General features: G+C 47.6%; 1 protein-coding gene across 1 annotated transcript in view; it reads right to left on the bottom strand.

Moving 5' to 3' along the window:
• Positions 1–7,716: 7,716 nt before the first annotated feature.
• LOC131559625 (zinc finger protein 345-like) overlaps positions 7,717–19,314 on the bottom strand; it is a 740,983-nt gene continuing 729,385 nt past the window's right edge. Inside the window, 1 exon segment of the mRNA XM_058808040.1 lies at positions 7,717–8,077. Coding sequence (XP_058664023.1) covers positions 7,717–8,077 — 361 coding nt within the window.

Below are 19,314 nucleotides of genomic sequence, written 5' to 3'. Positions count from 1 at the left end.
AGAAAGTCCAGTTCAATTGTCCAGAAAAGGGCAGCATGCCCCCTTCGAGTACAGCATGGCGTGTTCTGCAAACATCACTTGTGAACACACTAGATAAGCAGGAGACTTTCTTTCCCAACTGGCTCAGCAGTTTTAACCCTTCGGCAGTCTTTTCTCATGACGATCGTGAGGCAAAAAATGAAGGATTTTCAGATGGACTTCTACACGACCCTGTGACTCACGATTGTCTTGAGGAATCTTCATCAGCTGAGCTCTAGAGTGTCTTCGAGACTCGTTGGACGTCGGTAGCATAACCCCGGAAAAGTAGGGATGACAGGAAAGAGGGGATAAAAGGGGAAGAGAAGGAAAAGAAAGAGGGAAAAAGGGAACCAACAAACATAAACATATTTAATATTGATCATCATAACAATTTCACATGTGGTTATCTGTTATAACAATTTCAAAAAAAATTATAATTAATTTTAACAATTTCAAAAAAATATTAATCAAAGCAATATCATTTGTTTAACAATGTCAAAATGATTAAGACAAATCACAAATAATCAAAACAACAAACAAATCATAATATAATCATCGTCTTTTAAAATTATTTTCTAAAAATTAAAGTAACTTTCTGTAAATCATACTTGATATTTAAGAAGTTGTTCTAAAGCACATATGCTTGATTCATAACTGTTTCGTATCAAGTGTTTTAGGGGACATCTATTGTATCGAGTACACCAGCTAAGCGGTGTGCATTGACTACAGTTGACAGTCTCTTAAGCTTTTTCATCATTCTCCAATTCAAAATGAATAGGGCTGCTGACACGATAAAGCCAAGCATAACTAGGATCAAAAGAACAACAATTGGATGGCACACACTGTTCAGAACACCTGTGGCAGTAGGTGACCACCCAAAGAGAGTATCCCACCACCTATGCTCAGCATCCTGCTTTACCCTCTCCATAACCCGGTGTATTTGTCTCATGTTGTGATGAACAGTCACCAGGGTCTTCTCCTTGATTTTCTCGAGGATGTCAACCAGGTCTTGATGGAGCAATAGTTGTCTCACAAGGGTGAGGTTCATTCCGATAGGAGTGGGCATCAGCTTCTGGATCAGTGTGTAGTTGGATTGCAGTAGGTGGTGAGAAGTAACTGGAGCTTCATAAGAGAAATTGCATCCTACTATCTTAGTAAAGTTACAAGCACAGAAATTTAAATGATTTTTAGTATCTACTATAACATTTTATATGAGCACAAAATCACAAATAGTTCTAAAGCATTCACATCTATCGCCTTTGTATATAAGAACTGTTTCAAAAGCCTCACTAGGACAAATCTCAAAATGACAGATATTTTGCTCTCTATCTTAACAAATGTCTTGAGCTATGATTGCATTGCTTTCACAAATGAGCCCTTGTTGTTCTCGGGCAATACAAGATTCCAAATTAATAGTTTACCATTTCTTACCAATTTGACGGGCCCATTCTCTGTGTTCAGAAAAAATAGAGAATGGCTCCATCGTAATTCAGTTCTAATGCTATAACAAGGAAAATCAAATGTACTGAGGCATTGCGTATGGTTAACACAAAAACTGTGGCTGTATTTGAAATGGGATCACAGGTCAAAATTCACTAGGTTCCACCAGGATTGGAATTCTCTTTCAGAGTCAGTGTCACTGTCCCAAATTATTTTCCAAATTTCAGTAGGAAAAGTGCCTTCTTCATCTTCTCTTAATAATTGAGGCAGCAACTGACTGCATCCATAATTGTGCCTGGATACAGCTGAGAGCCAAAGAAACATTGTTTTGTGTAGCACAAAGTGCATCAATTATCAATTTCTGATCATTTAATATGTTTGATAGCAGCCACTGGTGTGTTCACAAAAGCCAATAAGAATGACTGCAGTGGTTGCTGTACTTTGATCAAATCTCTAATTGTTACAGCCAATTTATTCAAGTTCAATTAATTTACATGTTATGTGTAATATCATCACCTGGTGTTACCATAAAGGAAGGGAAAACATTATTTCTGTTGTCCATCATTAGTGTTTTCATGGTTTATCAGGTCTTCATGTCCCTCGGAGTTCTTCTGAAAAAGCAAACACAACAGACTCTGCCACTAATAGGCAGAAAAATTTAGAATAATGGAATTGTCAGAGAGGTTTTGAACAGCAGTGGTACTTCCCCTACAGCAGCAGGGCGTCCACCAAAACCAGGTTGTCCAGGGTAATGTGCTGGGTTCTTGAAATCATCTGGTCCCTGTAGTGAAGGAATTGTGCTTGGAGCTGTTGGGCAAAAAGCAGTGATTTTGGAACACTCATTTACCCCCCATCTATAGTAAGAGGTATGAGAAGTCTATTTAATCTTTTCACCTTCTGCCCAATCCTGCACACTTTTGACAGTAAAGTGAGAAAAATTACCAGATTGAATTTCCTGTGGGTTTAGGAAAATCCCAAACCATCCCTGCATTGCTTTGACAGTATTATCTCCTGTAGTTCTTTTAAAAGCATCAGCCTGGAGCAACCCAAATATAAACATAGCATAGGACTTGGTGTTAATACAGACAAGAAAGTAATTCTGTCCCTCACTTTGGAAAATACTCCAAACAGTTAACAGTTCCCCAACCTGGGCATTGTCCTGTTCCTCTCTGTTAGCAGAAGCGGGGGAGAGAGGAGGGGTTGCTTTAGTCACAGGGGCAGGTTTATTTTGACTGCTACCCAAGCTGCCAGTTTCTTGGATTGCCCAGTTCTCCTCCATCTCCCTGGGAGCCAAGCCAACCACAAACACTCCCCCTTCCCAGGCAGTGTACCTTTTCTCAGCATCTTTGAAACCACAGGAATAAAAACCAACAGGCTTTTTCAGACCCTCAGGACCCTGCTGCCAAATGTGTACTGAAAGTTGTGAGGAGGCAAATCCCCACTCCACCTGAAAGGGGTCTGTAGGATGGATAGGGTCCACTGCCTGATGAGCTGTCACTTCAAGAATCAGCAATTGCAATGTTTCTTCCTGAAAAGAAGTCCAATCCCATTTTATTCTTTTTCTCAGCAAGTCATAAAGGGGAACAAAAGGGTCATTCTGCTTACTAAGAAATTTATCTGGTCTTTCTATAGGAGACAGAGCTACTATGGTTTTCTGGAGGAGAATTGCTGTAGGTTTAAGTGTTCCCGGAAGCCTTTGAGTTAAAGCGGTCATAATTTCCGGCTTTACAGGTGATTGGATTGGAGATTCAAAACCAGGAATTAATTTCTTTTCATTAATCGATTGCAGGCAGCCGGATTTGTGAATGTTTTCCAGGAGTTGGTCGGGGGTACCGACCAAAGGGTCTCTTTTTCCCAAGGGGTTAAGCCCCTCAGCCCAATGAGCTGTGTGCTGATTTAGGGACCATGGGATGTGTCTGTCTGCTGTTGTTAGGAATGCCCCATGTCCCCAGCACCCACCGGCTTCTTGTTCTGACAAAAGAATATGATCTCCCCCAGTGAGAGACAATTGACAAATGTGTTCTGTTTCAGATTTCTGGGGAAGAAGCCCGTACTGCTTTGCAAGTTTTGTTAATTCAGTAGCAGTGTACGGGATTTCTTTAGTGGTTTTGTGTGGGTTAAGATCTTCATTATTGATATAGTTGCATTCTGTTTCAATTAGAGGTTTTATGTTGTTACAGCAGTGTTTCCCGCAATTTTTCATCAGGGTTAATTCTGTTTGAGAACAATTTTGACTAGTGTGAGGAGTTTCTTTCTCCTCTGTTTCTTTTGAGGAATCAGAGTTCTGTGAATTTTTAACATGTTCCTCTCTCAGGGCAGTCCGTAACAATATATTTACATTTCTTTCTTCATCCAATTGTTTTTGCAAAACTTCAACTAGGTTTTGGAGGGAGTCTATGATAGCATTTTCCTCACTTTTTCGCTTAAAGCGAGTTTCTATGGCTGCTGTGAGACAGGCACCCAAGACTGAGCAGAAGATGGTTTTATTTGTGCCCAGTTTAAATTTTGTTTCATGTTGCAAAGAAGATATGCTATCAATAACATTTTCTAAGTTAAACCAATTGCAGTTTGCCCATTCTTCTCCCCCTGGAGAAGGTGTGGCATTGTATTTAGCAAGCAGAGCATAAAATTCAGCTTTACCTTTTGCACTGAAGTTTTTAGTCATTTTGTGAGGGGACCAAAGCTACACCAGGGAGTTAACTTAAGTTACACAAATAACACAGCCTTTTCACTGTCCCCTTACTTCCCTGGGTAGTTGAAGAGACAGAATCAGTCTGGGAGGCTCTGTGAGGTTGCTTCCAATTTGTCTCTTCCTTCCCAGACAGTGCAGATACACTCACATGAACACACACACACACAAATGTTTTCTTTGTGAGGGGACCAGAACCTAGAACAGGGGGAAAGCCACTCAGCCTTCACTGGGCTGCCCCTCACTCCCCTGTGTAGGTGAAGGGACAATATCTGTCTAAAAGGTACAGCTTAATTTCCTCAGGTCTGTCCCTTCCCTTTTAGACAGTCCAGGTACACAAATACAGCAGTAACAACAGTAACGGGTTCAGATTCAGCTCAAATACAACAGTAACAGGTTCGGATTCAACTCAAATACAACAACAACAACAACAGTATCAATATCAATATCAATATCAATATCAATATCAGTAACAGCATCAATATCAGGATCAGGAGAAGTATCAGTGTCAGTGTCCGTGCCAGTAAGATCAGTAACAGAAGTGACAGTAACAATTTCCCCTGCTTTTGCACCAAAAAATCTTTTGTGTCAATTCCGGAGCCTGTGTGCTCAGTCGAGGGTGAGATTTGGCTTTGGTGTGTGCAGTCTGCGAGAGGTTACAGACTACACAAAACCTGCAAAATCTCACTGGCTGCTGGAAATCCTGTCTGTGATGCCAATTATGTGAAGGTCCGCCCGAAATGAATGGGTGACGAATGATTTTTGGGTGCAAAAATAACCGACAAAAGGCACAGGGGTTTTGCAGTAACAAATCAACAAGGTGCAATTTTATTGATTATAACCACAGCTAAATATGCATTTGGTTAAGGGATCTAGGGAAGAGAAGGGTAAGACAAGGAAAAAGGGAGGAAAGGAGGTCAGGGAATGGGGTATAGCTACCAAAACATGATGTCTTCGGGGTCCCGCCGCCGAAACTCGCTGGTACACGCACTGGGGAGATCTCAGAGGACAGTCAAAACCGAACCCCAATATATATACTGTTCTTGGTTGGGGGAAGGGTGGCTGAAATTAGGTTTCCATGGAGGGGAGAAGAATAGGAACAGGAGGAGGGGGTGAGACAGTTCCATTGTTTTCATGGCCGAATGCTCACAGGTACGTTAGGTTTTTCCCCCTCCCTGAGCTGGGAGGGAGTACAGTCCCAGTCTCTGGAAAGAGGTTGCCAGGGGGGTGCCATGGGGGTGCCATGGGCGTGCCATGAGGGTGCCAGAGGGGTTCTTGGTTCCTTGATGAGGGGATTCGCAACTCTGTTGGTCCATCACAGTGGTTGAAGACAGGCAAGAGGAATCTTCTCATGGAGCGGGGGGGGAGCCACCCCAGAGCTCAGTCCAGCCAGGTCAGGAGTTTGGAAGAAAGTCCAGTTCAATTGTCCAGAAAAGGGCGGCATGCCCCCTTCGAGTACAGCATGGCGTGTTCTGCAAACATCACTTGTGAACACACTAGATAAGCAGGAGACTTTCTTTCCCAACTGGCTCAGCAGTTTTAACCCTTCGGCAGTCTTTTCTCATGATGATCGTGAGGCAAAAAATTAAGGATTTTCAGATGGACTTCTACAGTGTGTCTGTGTGCTGGTGCTCTCGTGGTTCCTACCCATTGGCACAAGACACTCTCGAGGAAGGTTTTGTCCAGACCACCTAAGACTGCAGCAATAACTCATTTTTTTTCATTTACTCTGTGGTGCAAATAAACCATTCTGTCTAATCATGATCAGAAAAAATCAGAGCAGTATTTATGTAAATTTATCTGGTATTCTATGATTAATCCTGTGGGACAAATAGCATTAAAGTCCAATTCCAATGTCCAATCTTTTACACCTTTGAGAAAGACTGGGGGTGGGCTTGGATCCAGCCACTCCCAGACTCCTCTCTTAGAAGGAATTTTAGAAGTCTAGGGGCCCTGCACAAGTTTGAGGAATCATGGTGGCTGTTGAGTGTCATTTTTCCACCTCACGTCTCGGCAAGAGTTTCTCCAAAAAAGAAATAAAGCTTTTGCCTGAAGCTCCCACTGTGCCCACGACAGAAACCCCCGTGAGTGTCTGGGACATCCTGGCTCTTTGGCAGCCTGGGGACTCCTGGGATGTCACCGTGGAGCCCCCGTGAGTGCCTGTGACAGATCGGTGCCTTTGCAGCCCAAGGTGCCCTGGGATGTCACCATGGAATGGCTGAGACTGCCTCTGACCACAGGGCTCTTCACCATCCCCAGAAAGCCCTGGGAGGTCTCCATGGAGCCCCTCTCTTGGCCTGTGACATTCCAGCTCTGGAAGAGCCTGGAGATTCCTGGAAAGTCCCCATGGAACCCCTCTGAGGGCCTGTGACAAACCTGATCCTTAGCAGGCAACCATCACCAGCCCCCTGTTGCTATGGTCAGTTTCCATGGCAACCATCAGCAGCCCCCTGTTGCTATGGTCAGTTTCCATGGCAACCATCACCAGCCCCCTGTTGCTATGCTCAGTCCCTTGGCAGCTCCATGGAGACCCCATGATGGGGTGGTTGCCATGGACACCAGCTGAGGCCTGCAGCCAGAGATCGTTACCATGGCAACCATTGGCAGCCCCATCCCCAGGCTCATGGGATCCCAGAACCACAGAATTGGCTGAGCTGGGAGGGACCCATCAGGATCCTCCAGTCCAACTGCTGGCCCTGCACAGGACACCCCAACAATGCCAGCCTTGGCCTGGCAGCGCTGTCCAAACGCTGCTGGAGCTCAGAGAGCCCTGGAGCTGGGACCCTTCCCTGGGGAGCCTGGGCAGGGCCCAGCAGCCTCTGGCCAAAAACCTTTTCCTGACATCTAACCTGAGCCTGCCCCGACTCAGCTGCAGCCATTGCCTCCACTCCTGTCCCTGGGCACCAGAGGGAAGAGGTTCCCACAGGCCCAGCCAGGGACCCGCTTCCAAGGCTGTTGCCATGGCCACCAGGGCTGGGACCAGCTGGGATGCTCGGTTTCAATGGGCTGGGGTTCAGGAATGGGATTCCCCAGTTTTCTGCTCTTGCTAAAACTGCACTGTCCTCGCTGCCCTCCCGCCTCCCCTGGTAAGCGCAAAAGGCAAAGGTCCCAGGCTGGGATAAGAACAATTTATTGGGAGCAACAATGAGATAAGGAACGAATGGAACAGAAACAATAATGATAACAGAGTGTATAAATAAAACTGTTTACAGGGAAAACTAAAACACAACTTACTGGGTCTGCCTTGCCACGTATTTCCTCCTGCCTGGAAAGCACACCCTTCTCCTCAGGGACAGAGTGAGAGAGAGAGAGAGAGTCCCTTTCCTGTCCCTGGCAATGTCCTGAGGTGGGAGGGAATGTAATGACACAGCCATGGCAAGACCCTCATGTTTTTCCATGCCACATCATGACACTGGTAGGGGCAGGGAAAGGGACAGGTGTCTTCCTAGCATGGATCAGAAGGAAAAATGTATCACCAGGGCTCTTCCCAACATGGATCCTCCAACTATGGATGAAGTTGGGGCAGTGCACAAAAGTCCTCCTGCATTGGGGCATTGGCAGAGCTTCCCTTACAGGTGCCTCCATTGGTGTCTGGTTAAGACAGAGATCTGGGTGAAGCTTTTCCCACTCTGGGCACACTCGTAGGGCCTCTCCCTCTCCCCAGTGTGGATGCGCCAGTGCCTGATGAGGTTGGAGTTGTGCTTGAAGCCCTTCCTGCACTCAGGGCAGCACAAGGGCCTCTCATACGTGTGAATCCGCTTATGCCGGACGAGACTGGAGCTGCTCTGAAACCTCTTCTGACACTGGGGACACTCGTAGGGCCTCTCCCCCGTGTGGATGCGTTGGTGTATGACAAGGGCAGAGCTGGAGCTGAAGCTCTTCACACATTCCTCACACTCATAGGGCCATTCCCCAGCGTGGATCCTCTGGCTGATCAGGGTGCTGCTCTGCCTGAAGCTCTTCCCACACTCCAAGTACTTGTGGGGCTTCTGCCCATCATGATGCTGCCCATGGACTACCAGCTCCGAGTTCTGGCTGAAGCTCTGTCCACCTTCCTGGCTCAGGGTGGGTCTTTCCTCCTCAGAGAACCCTGGGTTGGGTTTGGAGCCCCTCCTCCTCATGGGGGATCTCCAGGGCTTTTCCTCCCCATTGGATTCTTTTCCCATGGAGCCACTCGAACCGGCCTCTTCCATGAGGTTGTGCTGTGGGGATTTGTCATCTCTGATCTTATCCTCAGCTCCTTCTCTGGTAGAGGAAGGACAAGCACAGGATGGGATTTCCCTCCATGCAAGAGGAATGGGAAGGAGATCTCCCCAGTGCATCCCTGGCAGGATGGCGTTGGCAGCAGGGTTGTCCTGCAGCGAGGGGATTTTCTGGGCTGGGAGATGGAGCAGGAGAGAGGGGGAAAGAGGCACTGACTTCCTCCTCACCTGCCTGGGTGTCCTGAGGCATTCTCATCTTCCTTGAGGTGTCTTCCACCATCTGGCCAAGTTTTAGGAATGGGATATTCCTAAAACAAGGAAGGAAAACAAGGGTTGAGCACAATGAGCTTTGTACTGATTTAAAAACAAACCTGGGGAAGAGTCTAAGCCAGAATTCTAATTCAGTAACAAAATAAGGATCAAGGAAATGATACTGCCTTAAACTGACAGAGTCAGGATATAACCTGACACCCTGTTGGTCAGGGTGGTGGCAGCAGTCCCAGTAAATGGTGGTGCAGTCCTGTTGGAGAGATGAACACAACTCTGTCGAAGCAGTGATCCTGTAGAAGGGTCTGGTCTTCCTCTGGATGTCCAGTGGTGGTTATGGAGTTCTTGTCCTCTGGGAATTCAGTAGGCAAACTGCTCCTGGTGTAGCAAAGTGTCAGCTTATATCCAGGTAGGAATGCTTGGATCCTCCCCCTAGGCGGAGCATCCCACAATGGGAGGATAGAATTTTATCAGTTCTGCAGTGACACTCAATGGCCCATTCACAGGAGATATCTCCCCTGGAGGGCATTATCAGGGCTGAGTCATGGAAGAGATAAAGAACACTGCCCCACCTGTTTATAAGTTGCTGAAGTTGGGGATTGAAAACATGCATTTGGTTACATCTTGCATGGCAACCTGAAACAGTGGGGTAATCCCTGCTCAGGGGGTGAACACCACCCCCCCTTACCCAAACTGGCTCAGCTGTAAAACCCCCACCCCGAAAAGGCCACACACACAGGGGAGAATGTCACACTTGGCCCCCTCCAGGGGAAGTTTGTTTCAAAGGCTGGGGGACTTTGCCAAATGTTAGAATAATTTTTCTCTTTGTCCCTGTCACCTTTGTGACAGCTACACATAGCTGCCCCTTTCTTTTCATAATCTGTATTGGGCCTATTTTCCACTTTTCTTTTTTTAGAATGTGCCAGCAGCTGAGCTGGAGCTGTGCAGGACCAAAGGAATTTGGATTTGCCACAAAATAGCTTCTATTGTAAGTTTATAAAATTTTGGGATTTATTTGCCTTTCCATCACAAGTGACTTGTTGGAAGAGTAAATTCAAGGCATTTTATCTAGGGTCAATTTTGATTTCTGACAAGGAACAACATTACTTCTTCTGGTGCCCAGAGTATGCTTGTGAAGCCTCTGTTCCTCTTTCCCTGGGAGATGCTTGGGGGGGTTTTTCCCTGTCCCTGTCACTCCAGGCCATTCCCCAGGGGGTCTCCATCATTCTCACCCCCATGCCAGGGGGTACTCAGGGCAGTCTCTGTCCCTCTCAGCCCAGGGGATGCTCGGGGGTCTCTGTCCCCTCACCCTGGGGATGCTCGGGGGGTCTCCATCCCTCTGGCCTCAGGCAATGCCTGTGCAGGGCTGGGGACCAGGGGCTCTGTGTCCCTCTCACCGCTGAGGGTGCTCGGGGCTGCGGGGGCTCTCCGACCTTCTCACACCTGGGGAGGCCGGGGGGGTCTCTGTCCCTCTCAGCCCTGCTGTGACCCCACCCAAACATCATCGGGGTCAGAGGGACAGAGACACCCCCAAACCCCCAGAAGGGCTGAACCTGGGATTTGGTTTGGGGCTTAGGGTTTAGGAAGGGGCTGGAATTGGGGCTGGGCTTGGAGTTGGGGCTGAGATTTGGATTAGCGCTGGGATTGGGGTTAAGGCTAGACATGGAATTAACTATCGGGCTGGGGTTGGGATTGGGTCTTGGGATAGACGAGTCTGAAACTGGGATGAGAATAAATACAGAACTGTGAGTGTGTCTAAACATGGAGTGAGATTGAGACCAGGATCACTGTCAGGTTTGGGATTGAGCTCACCCAGAGTAGGACAGAGGGGATGTTACGGTGGGAAGGTTTGGGGAAAATCCTGGTTTGGGGAAAAACAAGGTGTGAATGCCTTGGCTTGGGGATTCCTCCCACCCACGTCCGTTTCTAGAAGTCACCTGATGTCCCAAAATCAAGAGTAATTAAAAAAAACCCACCAGGAGTTTCCCATTTCCAGTCTCATCCCTCTTGGGTTATGGTTGGTCCCCCATCTCAGGGCTGCTGGGGATCCCATGTGTCCTAGGGATCCCCCCTCTCCAGGGTCCTGCGTTTGGATTCTGGGAGGTTCTGGGGTCCCAGGGTCCTCCTCTCCAGCCTCCCCTCAATCCAGCCACTTGGGGTTCCCCCTTCTTTCTACCACCTTGTCCTGGATTAGCGCAAATTTGGTCGAAACCCTCCAAAAGGAGTTTCCTCTAGAATGCTGATTCAGCAGCCCCACCCTCAGCCAGTTTGGGAAAATATTTCCTTAGAGGAAAGTGGAAAAAAAAGTTACTTTACAGGCAAAGCATTTACCAGCACAAAAATTGAACAATATTAAGCAATAAAACCTCTTGCTGCTCCAAAATAGGTGACAAACTCCGAAAGTTCCTCCTTGGGTTGTAGCTCCCTGCACTCAGCGTCTTATCAGTGTCTTATCAGTGTCTTATCACTCTCTTATCAGTCTCTTTTCAGTCCCTCCAGCACTGGAAATGCTGTGGCCCAGGCCCAGCCAGGTGGGCCACAGGTGCGACCTGCCGGTGGTGTTCTGGCTGTTCAGTGCAGAGCAGATTTAAACAGCTCCAAAGAAAAAGAAAAACCACAGTCCAGGGAACTTCTCTGCCTCAGCGAGCAAAAACTAACTAAAAGCAAAGGACAGCTCTGTCCTGCTGTCTGTCCATCCATCAGCTGGAATGTGGAGAAGTGAGTGCAATGTATGAAAACAAACTGCAGCTTCTTCCTCCTCCCCTTTGCTCTCAGAACCAGCCTTAAAGGTGCAGAACTCATTTCTGGGCTAAACAGACCATTGGGGGTACGAGCATCATGAAGTCACCCCAGCATACGCCCCTGTCAGGGTCAGGGGGTCCCGTCCCCGCCTCATCTCCGGGCTGCCGGGGGTCTCCCAGCTCCGGTATCGCCCCTTCCCCTCTCCCCGCCCCGGGGGTCCCCCGTTCCACAGCCCCGGCTCTCACGGGGATCCCCAAAACCAATGTCCCGCCCCGTCGGTACCGGGCCATCCCTACATGGACCCGCCGGGACCCTCCCGAGGGGCGATCGCGGCTCCTCTCCCCCCGAGAAAGCTCCTCTTAGGGAGCCCGGAGATACCCGGGGCTCGAGTCCGGGATCTGCCGGCTCCGAACACTCTCCAAAAAACCCTCCCGGAGACCCCTGGCTGGAGCCGGGGCGAGCTCGGCCTCCGCCCTCCCCTGCGGCTCGGGGCTGGGGGCGATGCTCCCGGGGCAGGGGGTGCTGCCGGCTCGGCGTGCGGGCGCTGTGAGCGCCGCGATTCTCCCGCTCCCGCTCCTCCTCTCCCTCCTCTTCCTCCCGCATTTCCTCCGCTGCCAGCCCGGACCCCCCTTTCCCACCGCTCTGCCCCGCGGCCCCGCAGCCCCGGCTGCTGGGTGGGGGAGCCCCCGATCGGCCCCAGGGCTGGGCAGGGGCTCGGGGACCCCCCGGGGCGGATCCGTCCCCCCGGCCCGAGCCCCAAATTCCGCTCCGGAGCCGCCGGGCTCTGCGGGCCCGCCTGGCAACCGGTGAGTCATCAGCGAGAAAAGCTCTGGTTGGCTGGAAATTGGTTAGCGTCTCTTCTGATTGGCTGGAATTGTGAAAGGCGCTACGCCCGGCGGGTGTCCCCGAGAGCTGCGGAGTCCGGGCTGGAGCATTTAATATTTCTTTCTCTCTGAGAACATTTCTGATTTCTTTCTCTCCCTCACTCCTTTCCATTTCTTGTTCAGTACAATCCGAGTTCGAGCAGATCCACAGGTTGCGTTCCCACGGTGTCATTTGGACCTTCACTGAGGTGTGAGAAGGTGGGAGAGCCCCCCCAGCCCCGAGCACCCTCAGCGGTGAGAGGGACACAGAGCCCCTGGTCCCCAGCCCTGCACAGGCATTGCCTGAGGCTAGAGGGATGGAGACCCCCCGAGCATCCCCCAGAGGGAGGGGACAGAGACCCCCGAGCATCCCCTGGGCTGAGAGGGACAGAGACTGCCCCGAGCACCCCATGGCACAGCATCCCCTGAGAGGGAGGGAGACCCTCCAGGCATTCTCTGGGGTGAGAATGATGGAGACCCCCTGGGGAATGGCCTGGGGGGACAGGGACAGGGACAACCCCTCCAGCCCTTCCCAAGCATTCCCTGGGAATGAGGTACAGAGACCCCTCGAGCATCCACTGGGCGCTGTGTTATACATGAGAAGCTTGACTTGTCCAATATTCAAGCAGCAATCAATTTATTAATTAAAATGGTAAAGTATGAGCAATACAGCGCTGGGTACAGTGGGGGAAGTTTTCCCTCCAACTGCACACCGATAGTTGAGGCTTACAGGTATTTATAGGGATACTCATCAGCTTTCCCAGCAGTTTCTATTTCCAATTTTTACATCACAATTCTATACCTATTGTGATTTAGTTTTTCTCAGGATGTATCCCAGAAAGGAGTATCCCCAGATGGTGGGGGTCCAGCTTGCGAAAGAAGGAAGAAATCTCCCAGATGGTAAGGTCCAGCTCTCCAGATGTGGGTCCACCTTTTAATTGCAAGGACTATAAATCTCATAACAATGATATCCAGTTTCCCTTGGTCGAAACTATTAATCCTTGAGTTGATGTTCATCTTCCTTTCTCATGCTGCTTTTCACTGTTTTGTTAAGGAGAGAGATAAGCATGTTTCCTTTTCATATATTCTAAAGCTATAGTTCCAAAGATCCTTACTACAAGCAATATTATAAAATTATACTTCAAAAGGTTATTATTGCAAAACTCTTTAAGGCTTAACTACAAGCAGAAAGTTCCTGTCAAAAGGCAACATCCTTAACACTTTAATTCAAATGCTCCTAAATCAACTTAAGACTTATCAAGGTTAATTACGAACAAAAGATAGGTTCAAAGGCCTTCTACCATGCTTTACTTTCCTCAGTAATTATTAGAATTCGTCTTTATACCTGTCCCATGGTCGGTTTCCACACATATTACAATCACAAATACACACGTTGCCTGTATGTACCTGACACGAAACACAGCTTTGTATATCACAGCGGGCACAGGGATGGCTCCTGTGAGAAGCTGCTGGAAGCTTCCACCGTGTCTGGCACAGCCAATTCCTGGTGGCTTCAAAGATGGACCTGCTGCTGGCAAAGGCTGGGCCAGTTACAAATGGTGGCAATACCTCTGTGATAACAGATTTAAAAAGAAATCAAAATAGAGATTGTTGTGCAGTTTTGACTCCAGCCAGAGGAGAGCAGAGGGAGAACATGTGAGAAGAACAACTCTGCAGACATCAAGGTCAGTGCAGAAGGAGGGGCAGGAGGTGCTCCAGGCCCTGGAGAGCCAGGCACCCTGCACGAGAGCCATGGAGAGAGGGGCCCTGCTCCCAGGCTGGAGCAGCCTGTCCCTGGAGGAATGCATCCCCTGGAAGAGTGACCCATGCTGCAGCAGTTTGGGAAGGACTGGTGTCCCTGGCATGGACTCACACTGCAGCAGTTTGCAGAGGGCTGCTGCCCCTGAAATGGACTCACATGGGAGAAGCTCCTGCAGAACTGTCTCCCTTGGGAGGGACCCACGGGGCAGCAGGGGAACCACTCCTCTCCCTGAGCAGGGGCAGAAGCCATGGGTGATGAACTGACCATAACCTCCATTTCCTGTCTTCCTGCCCTGCTGGGGTGGGAGGTACAGCTGGAAGGAGGGAGGTGAGGGGCTTATTTTATTTCCCCTTTTGCTGCTCTGACTTTGTTAGTAATAAATGAATTTCACATCTCTAAGCTAAGCCTGTTTATCCAGGACTGTATTTGATGAGTGATCTCACCCAGTCCTTATCTCAACCCATGAATCCTTTATTAAATTCTCTTTGTCCAGCTGCAGAGGGGAGTGAGTGAGCAGCCCACATGGATGCCTGGCATTTGGCCTGGGTCAACCCACGACAGCTTGGGACTACAGGGTCACAATGGACCCTTGGTTCTATGGGGTCTCCCTGGTTCCATCAGGCCCTGCAGGGCCACTTCATTCAACAAGGCCCCAAAGTTTCACAGTGGTCTCCAGGATTCCATGGGACCCTGCAATGTCAAAATGGACCTTTGGATCCATGGGGGCCCATAGTGTCAGAATGGGCTCTTTTGGTTCTACAGCTTCACAATGGCCCCTTGGTTCCATGTGTCCTGCACTGTTCCATGGATCCTTAGTTCCATGGGGTCCTGTAGGGTCACAATGGTCTCCTTGGTTTCATGGTGCCGCAGTTGCCATAATTTCCATGGTATCAGAACTGCCCTTGGATCCCAAGAGGCCCCAGAGTGTGACAATGGCCCCTTGCTTCCATGACGCCCTGCAGTGTCACAATGGTGCCCATGATTCCATCAGGCCCTGCAGTGTCACCGTGGACAGTTGGTTCAATGACACTCCACAATGTCACCACGGCCACTTGGTTCCACAGAGCCCCACTGTGTCACTGTGGTCCCTTTGGTTCCAAGGCTCAGAAGTGCCAGAATGACCCTTTGGTTCCATCAGGCCTTGAAGTTTCAAAATGGTCTCCATGGTTTCATGAGTACCCCCTGTGTCACAAGAGACTCCTGGTTCCCTGAAGTTCTTCAGTGTCACAATGGGCCCTTGGTACCTAGAGGTTTGGTAGAGTCCCAGTTGACTCCTTGGTTCCATGAAGCCCTACTGTGTCACAATGCCCATGGTTCCATGAGTGTCCATGGTGTCACCACAGTCTCCTTGGATCCCCAGTATCACCATGGTCTCCTTGGTACCATCCAGGCCTTGTAACAAGAGACAGTGAGGCATTTTGTGCCTTAGATGAAAGGCTGCAGAACTCATGGTTGTGAGGCTGTGTCACTGACAAGAAACAAAAACCATCTGAATCTGAACGCCAAATATCAAGTACCTTCAATCCCAGCCTCAACAGAGGTAGAAAATACAAACAGAAATTCCACAGTGAATCAAAAACAGGGACCATATTTGGAATGCAGGCAAAATGCATTCAAGTGCATTCAAATGCACATTCAAATGCTATGATGGGGAGGTGATAATCCCCTATTCCAAGAGTAGACTTAAGAAGGGCTGACTATTGAAGGAACTGCAGAGAACCACAATATAAGAAAAGCAGGTGGCAAAGGTAATTCTGGGATAGGCAGACCAGAAAGCAAGAGCAGATGAAGCAGTGCAGTCCCCACCAAGAAGATCACGTTCACACGCTGTGGGCAGCAACCCCATCAGGCCGTGTCACCATCCCCTGGTACAAGGGGCGTCACGATGGTTCATTTCAGTGATCTGAGGGTGCAAAGACACACAGCAGGGCACTTTCAGTATTAACCAAAACAAATGCACCTTTTATTGAGTGCCCACAGCAGATGCAACAGAGGATTAGAAAGGAGATAAAGGATAGAGAGACAGAGAAAAGGAGGCGGGGAATAGCTACCAACAGAGAGATGAAATCCTTGTGGTCCAGCTAATAGATCCATGTGATCACATCGGGGAGAGTCTCAAAGCCTTTGTTGAACTCAGGGCTCTTTTATAATTGTTATGAATAAGAAGCTTGACTAGGCCAATATTAAAGCAGCAATCAATTTATTATTTAATATGGTAAAGTATGAGCAATACAGCGCTGGGTACAGTGGGGGAAATTTTCCCTCCAACTGCACACCCATAATTGATGGTTACATGTATTTATAGGGGTACTCATCAGCTTTTTTCAGCAGTTTCTATTTCCAATTTTTTACTCATCAGCAATTTTTATTCCAAATTATTACATCACAATTCTATACACTATTGTGATTTTAATTTCTCAGGATGTATCTCAAAGGAGTAACCCCAGATGGTGATGGTCCAGTTTCCGAAAGAAGAAAGACAAATTCCATCTGGTGGGGTCCAGATCCCCAAATGTGTGTCCACCTTTTAATTGCAGAGACTATAGATCTCATAACAGTGATGTCCAGCTTCCCTTTGGTCGAAATCACAAATCCTTGAGGTGATGTTCATCTTCCTTTCTTAAACTGTTTTTCTCTGCTTCACTAAGGTGTGAGATAAGCATATTTCCTTTATATATATTCTAAAGCTATAGTTTCAATGATACAAGTAATATTCTAAAATACACTTCAAAAGGTTATTATTGCAGAGCTTTTTATGGATTAAATGAAAGCAAAAAGAAACATCTTAATTCTAATGCTCCTAAATCAACCAGGGTTAATTGCAAACAAAAGATAGGTTCAAAGGCCTTTTTCCATGCTTTATTTTCCTCAGTTATTATTAGAATTCGCAACTATCCCATTGTCAGTGTCCACACATATCGCAATCACAAGTATACACGAAACACAGCTTTGTATCTCACAGTCCCCCCTCTGCTTGTATAAATTTTCATTTATCTTACTCATTCGTGTCTGGGCTTCAAATCTGGCCAAAACTTTGGAAGCTTTCTCTTTTTGGTCTCTTTTCTTTAATTTCATTATTTTGGTTATCTTAACTGTTTTCTCAAATCGACCAACTTCTCCGGTAGCCAATTCTGAGCAGGTTGCTGTAATCTGCATGTTTTGAATAACTGAGTAAATTAGTCAGATAAAACATGGAATAAGGCAAGGTAGAAACAATAACCCAGCTAATGAGCACAATATCAGCAACCCCAATTTTCTTCTACCAAGCTCCTCCTCCAAGCGTCTGGTCCCACCATGAGGCTTGAAGAAAGAAATTCCATTTTTTGGACAGGGATATGAGCTACCCTTTTGATCTCTGCTGCTAAACCCCGGATGGTTTCTCTGTTATCATCAATCTCAACACAGCATTCCGACTCACTGAATTTTCCAAACACCCCCTCTTCTTCGGCAAGCAAATAGTCCAATGCTATTCGATTCTGATACACAAAAGCCCACACCTGAGTGTGCTGCTGGCTTAACAAGTCCAGGGCCTCTGAGGAGTGATTTGAGACTACCTCTACCACTGCCTGCAGTCTAATCAACCTATTCAATAGGTAAACTGGGGTCTTATTTCTCCAGCTTCTGTCTTGAGCCTAAGTGGCTGGCTCATAATAATCTATTATTCTTTCTGCTGGCTACTCTTCTCCCAGTCCAGACAGTATGATTGCATTTGTCACAGACAGCCGGAGCAATGGGCTCTGATCCTGCAGCTTGCTCGTGGATTATGTGGAGTTCAGGAGTGAGGATATTAAGGCCCATTGCCTGGGATGCAATGATCAGTGCAGTGAAAATAATCTTCAGAGGGTTTAACTCTCTTCCTCTCTCAAGGCCCCTTGGGTTGCATCCCAGGGCCAAGATGTAGATCTTCTTGGTAGCAGAGTTTATACCTTGGGATTTAGTCACTGATATCTTTCGTTTCATTTTTGCCTTTCGCCTCATGAGCCTTCAGATCTCTATTTATGGTGGTTGTGGTCCGATTCTTTTTAATTCAGGCCAGTTGGCCCCTGAGTTCAGGGGATGTGTGACTACAATAGGGTTGGTGTATGTGCCTCCCCTTCATCCAGCGATACTTGTCTTCCTGCCACTCTTTTGCTTTAATTTGATATTCGTCCCGTATCCAATTGCTCTTGTTACTCTCTACTTTTTCTAATTTGGCCTTTGGTGCTTCCTGCAAATCAATTCCTGCTCTTGTTCCTTGTACCCAGGTCCTCTACCAATCTTTATCTCCTGTTTTAATATATCCTTTCCTTACTGCAGCCCACAAAGTTTTATCAGTTTCTTTCTCTATTTCTTTCATACAATTACAGCAGAGAGCATTAGGGATCTGTCCCCTTGGTAGGTTTGTATACCAAAATTCTTCACACTCTATACACTTAAAACAACCCCATGGATAACACTTACAGTTTGGAGTAGTACATTCTACCTCTCGTGAGTACAGTTGGTTTTGCAGCTTAAGGTAGGAGCGTTTTTGTGACATACATCAGTCCTTTTTTATCTTGGTTTTCAGTTCTCCGGGGGTAGATGCAATTCTCCACTGGGACTCAGCAGGCATCTCTGTCGGTGGTTCCGTCTCTGTCGGTGGTTCCGCTGGTCCTTTGACCCGCGACACCTGGGTCCAGCCTTTTTCCACAGTTTGGACAGCTGTATCAGTGGTCAGCAGAGTTAAATATGGACCTTCCCACCTAGGAGACAAACTTTCTTCCTTCCAGCTTTTAATCAGCACCCAGTCACCTGGTTTTATTTGATGTATGCTAAATCCAAGAGGGGCTTATTAAACAATTACTCCTTTCTCCCTTAGTTCTAGGACATGTTGTCCTATCTTCTGGATGTATTTCTGAATAGTCATATCGGCTATGATTACTGATGTTTGGGGTACTTCCTGGGAATCAGGCATCCCATAAAGCATCTCACATGCAGAAAGTCCCATATCTGCATTTGGAAGTGTCCTTATATTAAGCAATGCTAAAGGTAAACATTTTGCCCATGACGTTTGGGTCTCAATCATAAATTTTGTTAACTGCTGTTTTATAGTTTGGTTCATTCTTTCCACCCTCCCAGAGCTCTGGGGGTGCTAAGGGGTGTGATATTCCCAGGAAATACCCATAGCTTATATTACTCTTTTTATAATGCTGGAAGTAAAGTGGGAGCCTTGATCAGAATCAATGGCCCTGATAACCCCAAATCGAGGAATGATTTGTTCTAACAACATTTTATCTACAAACTGTGCCATGTCTCGGGCAGCCGGGTAGGTCTCGACCCAATGAGTTAGTTGATCTACTAATACTAACAAGT

This window comes from Ammospiza caudacuta, chromosome 7 (genome assembly GCF_027887145.1).
Source record: "Ammospiza caudacuta isolate bAmmCau1 chromosome 7, bAmmCau1.pri, whole genome shotgun sequence".
Lineage (NCBI taxonomy): Eukaryota > Metazoa > Chordata > Aves > Passeriformes > Passerellidae > Ammospiza > Ammospiza caudacuta.
The sequence above is the reverse complement of the archived record's forward strand: the minus strand, read 5'-3'. Positions and strand labels throughout refer to the sequence as shown.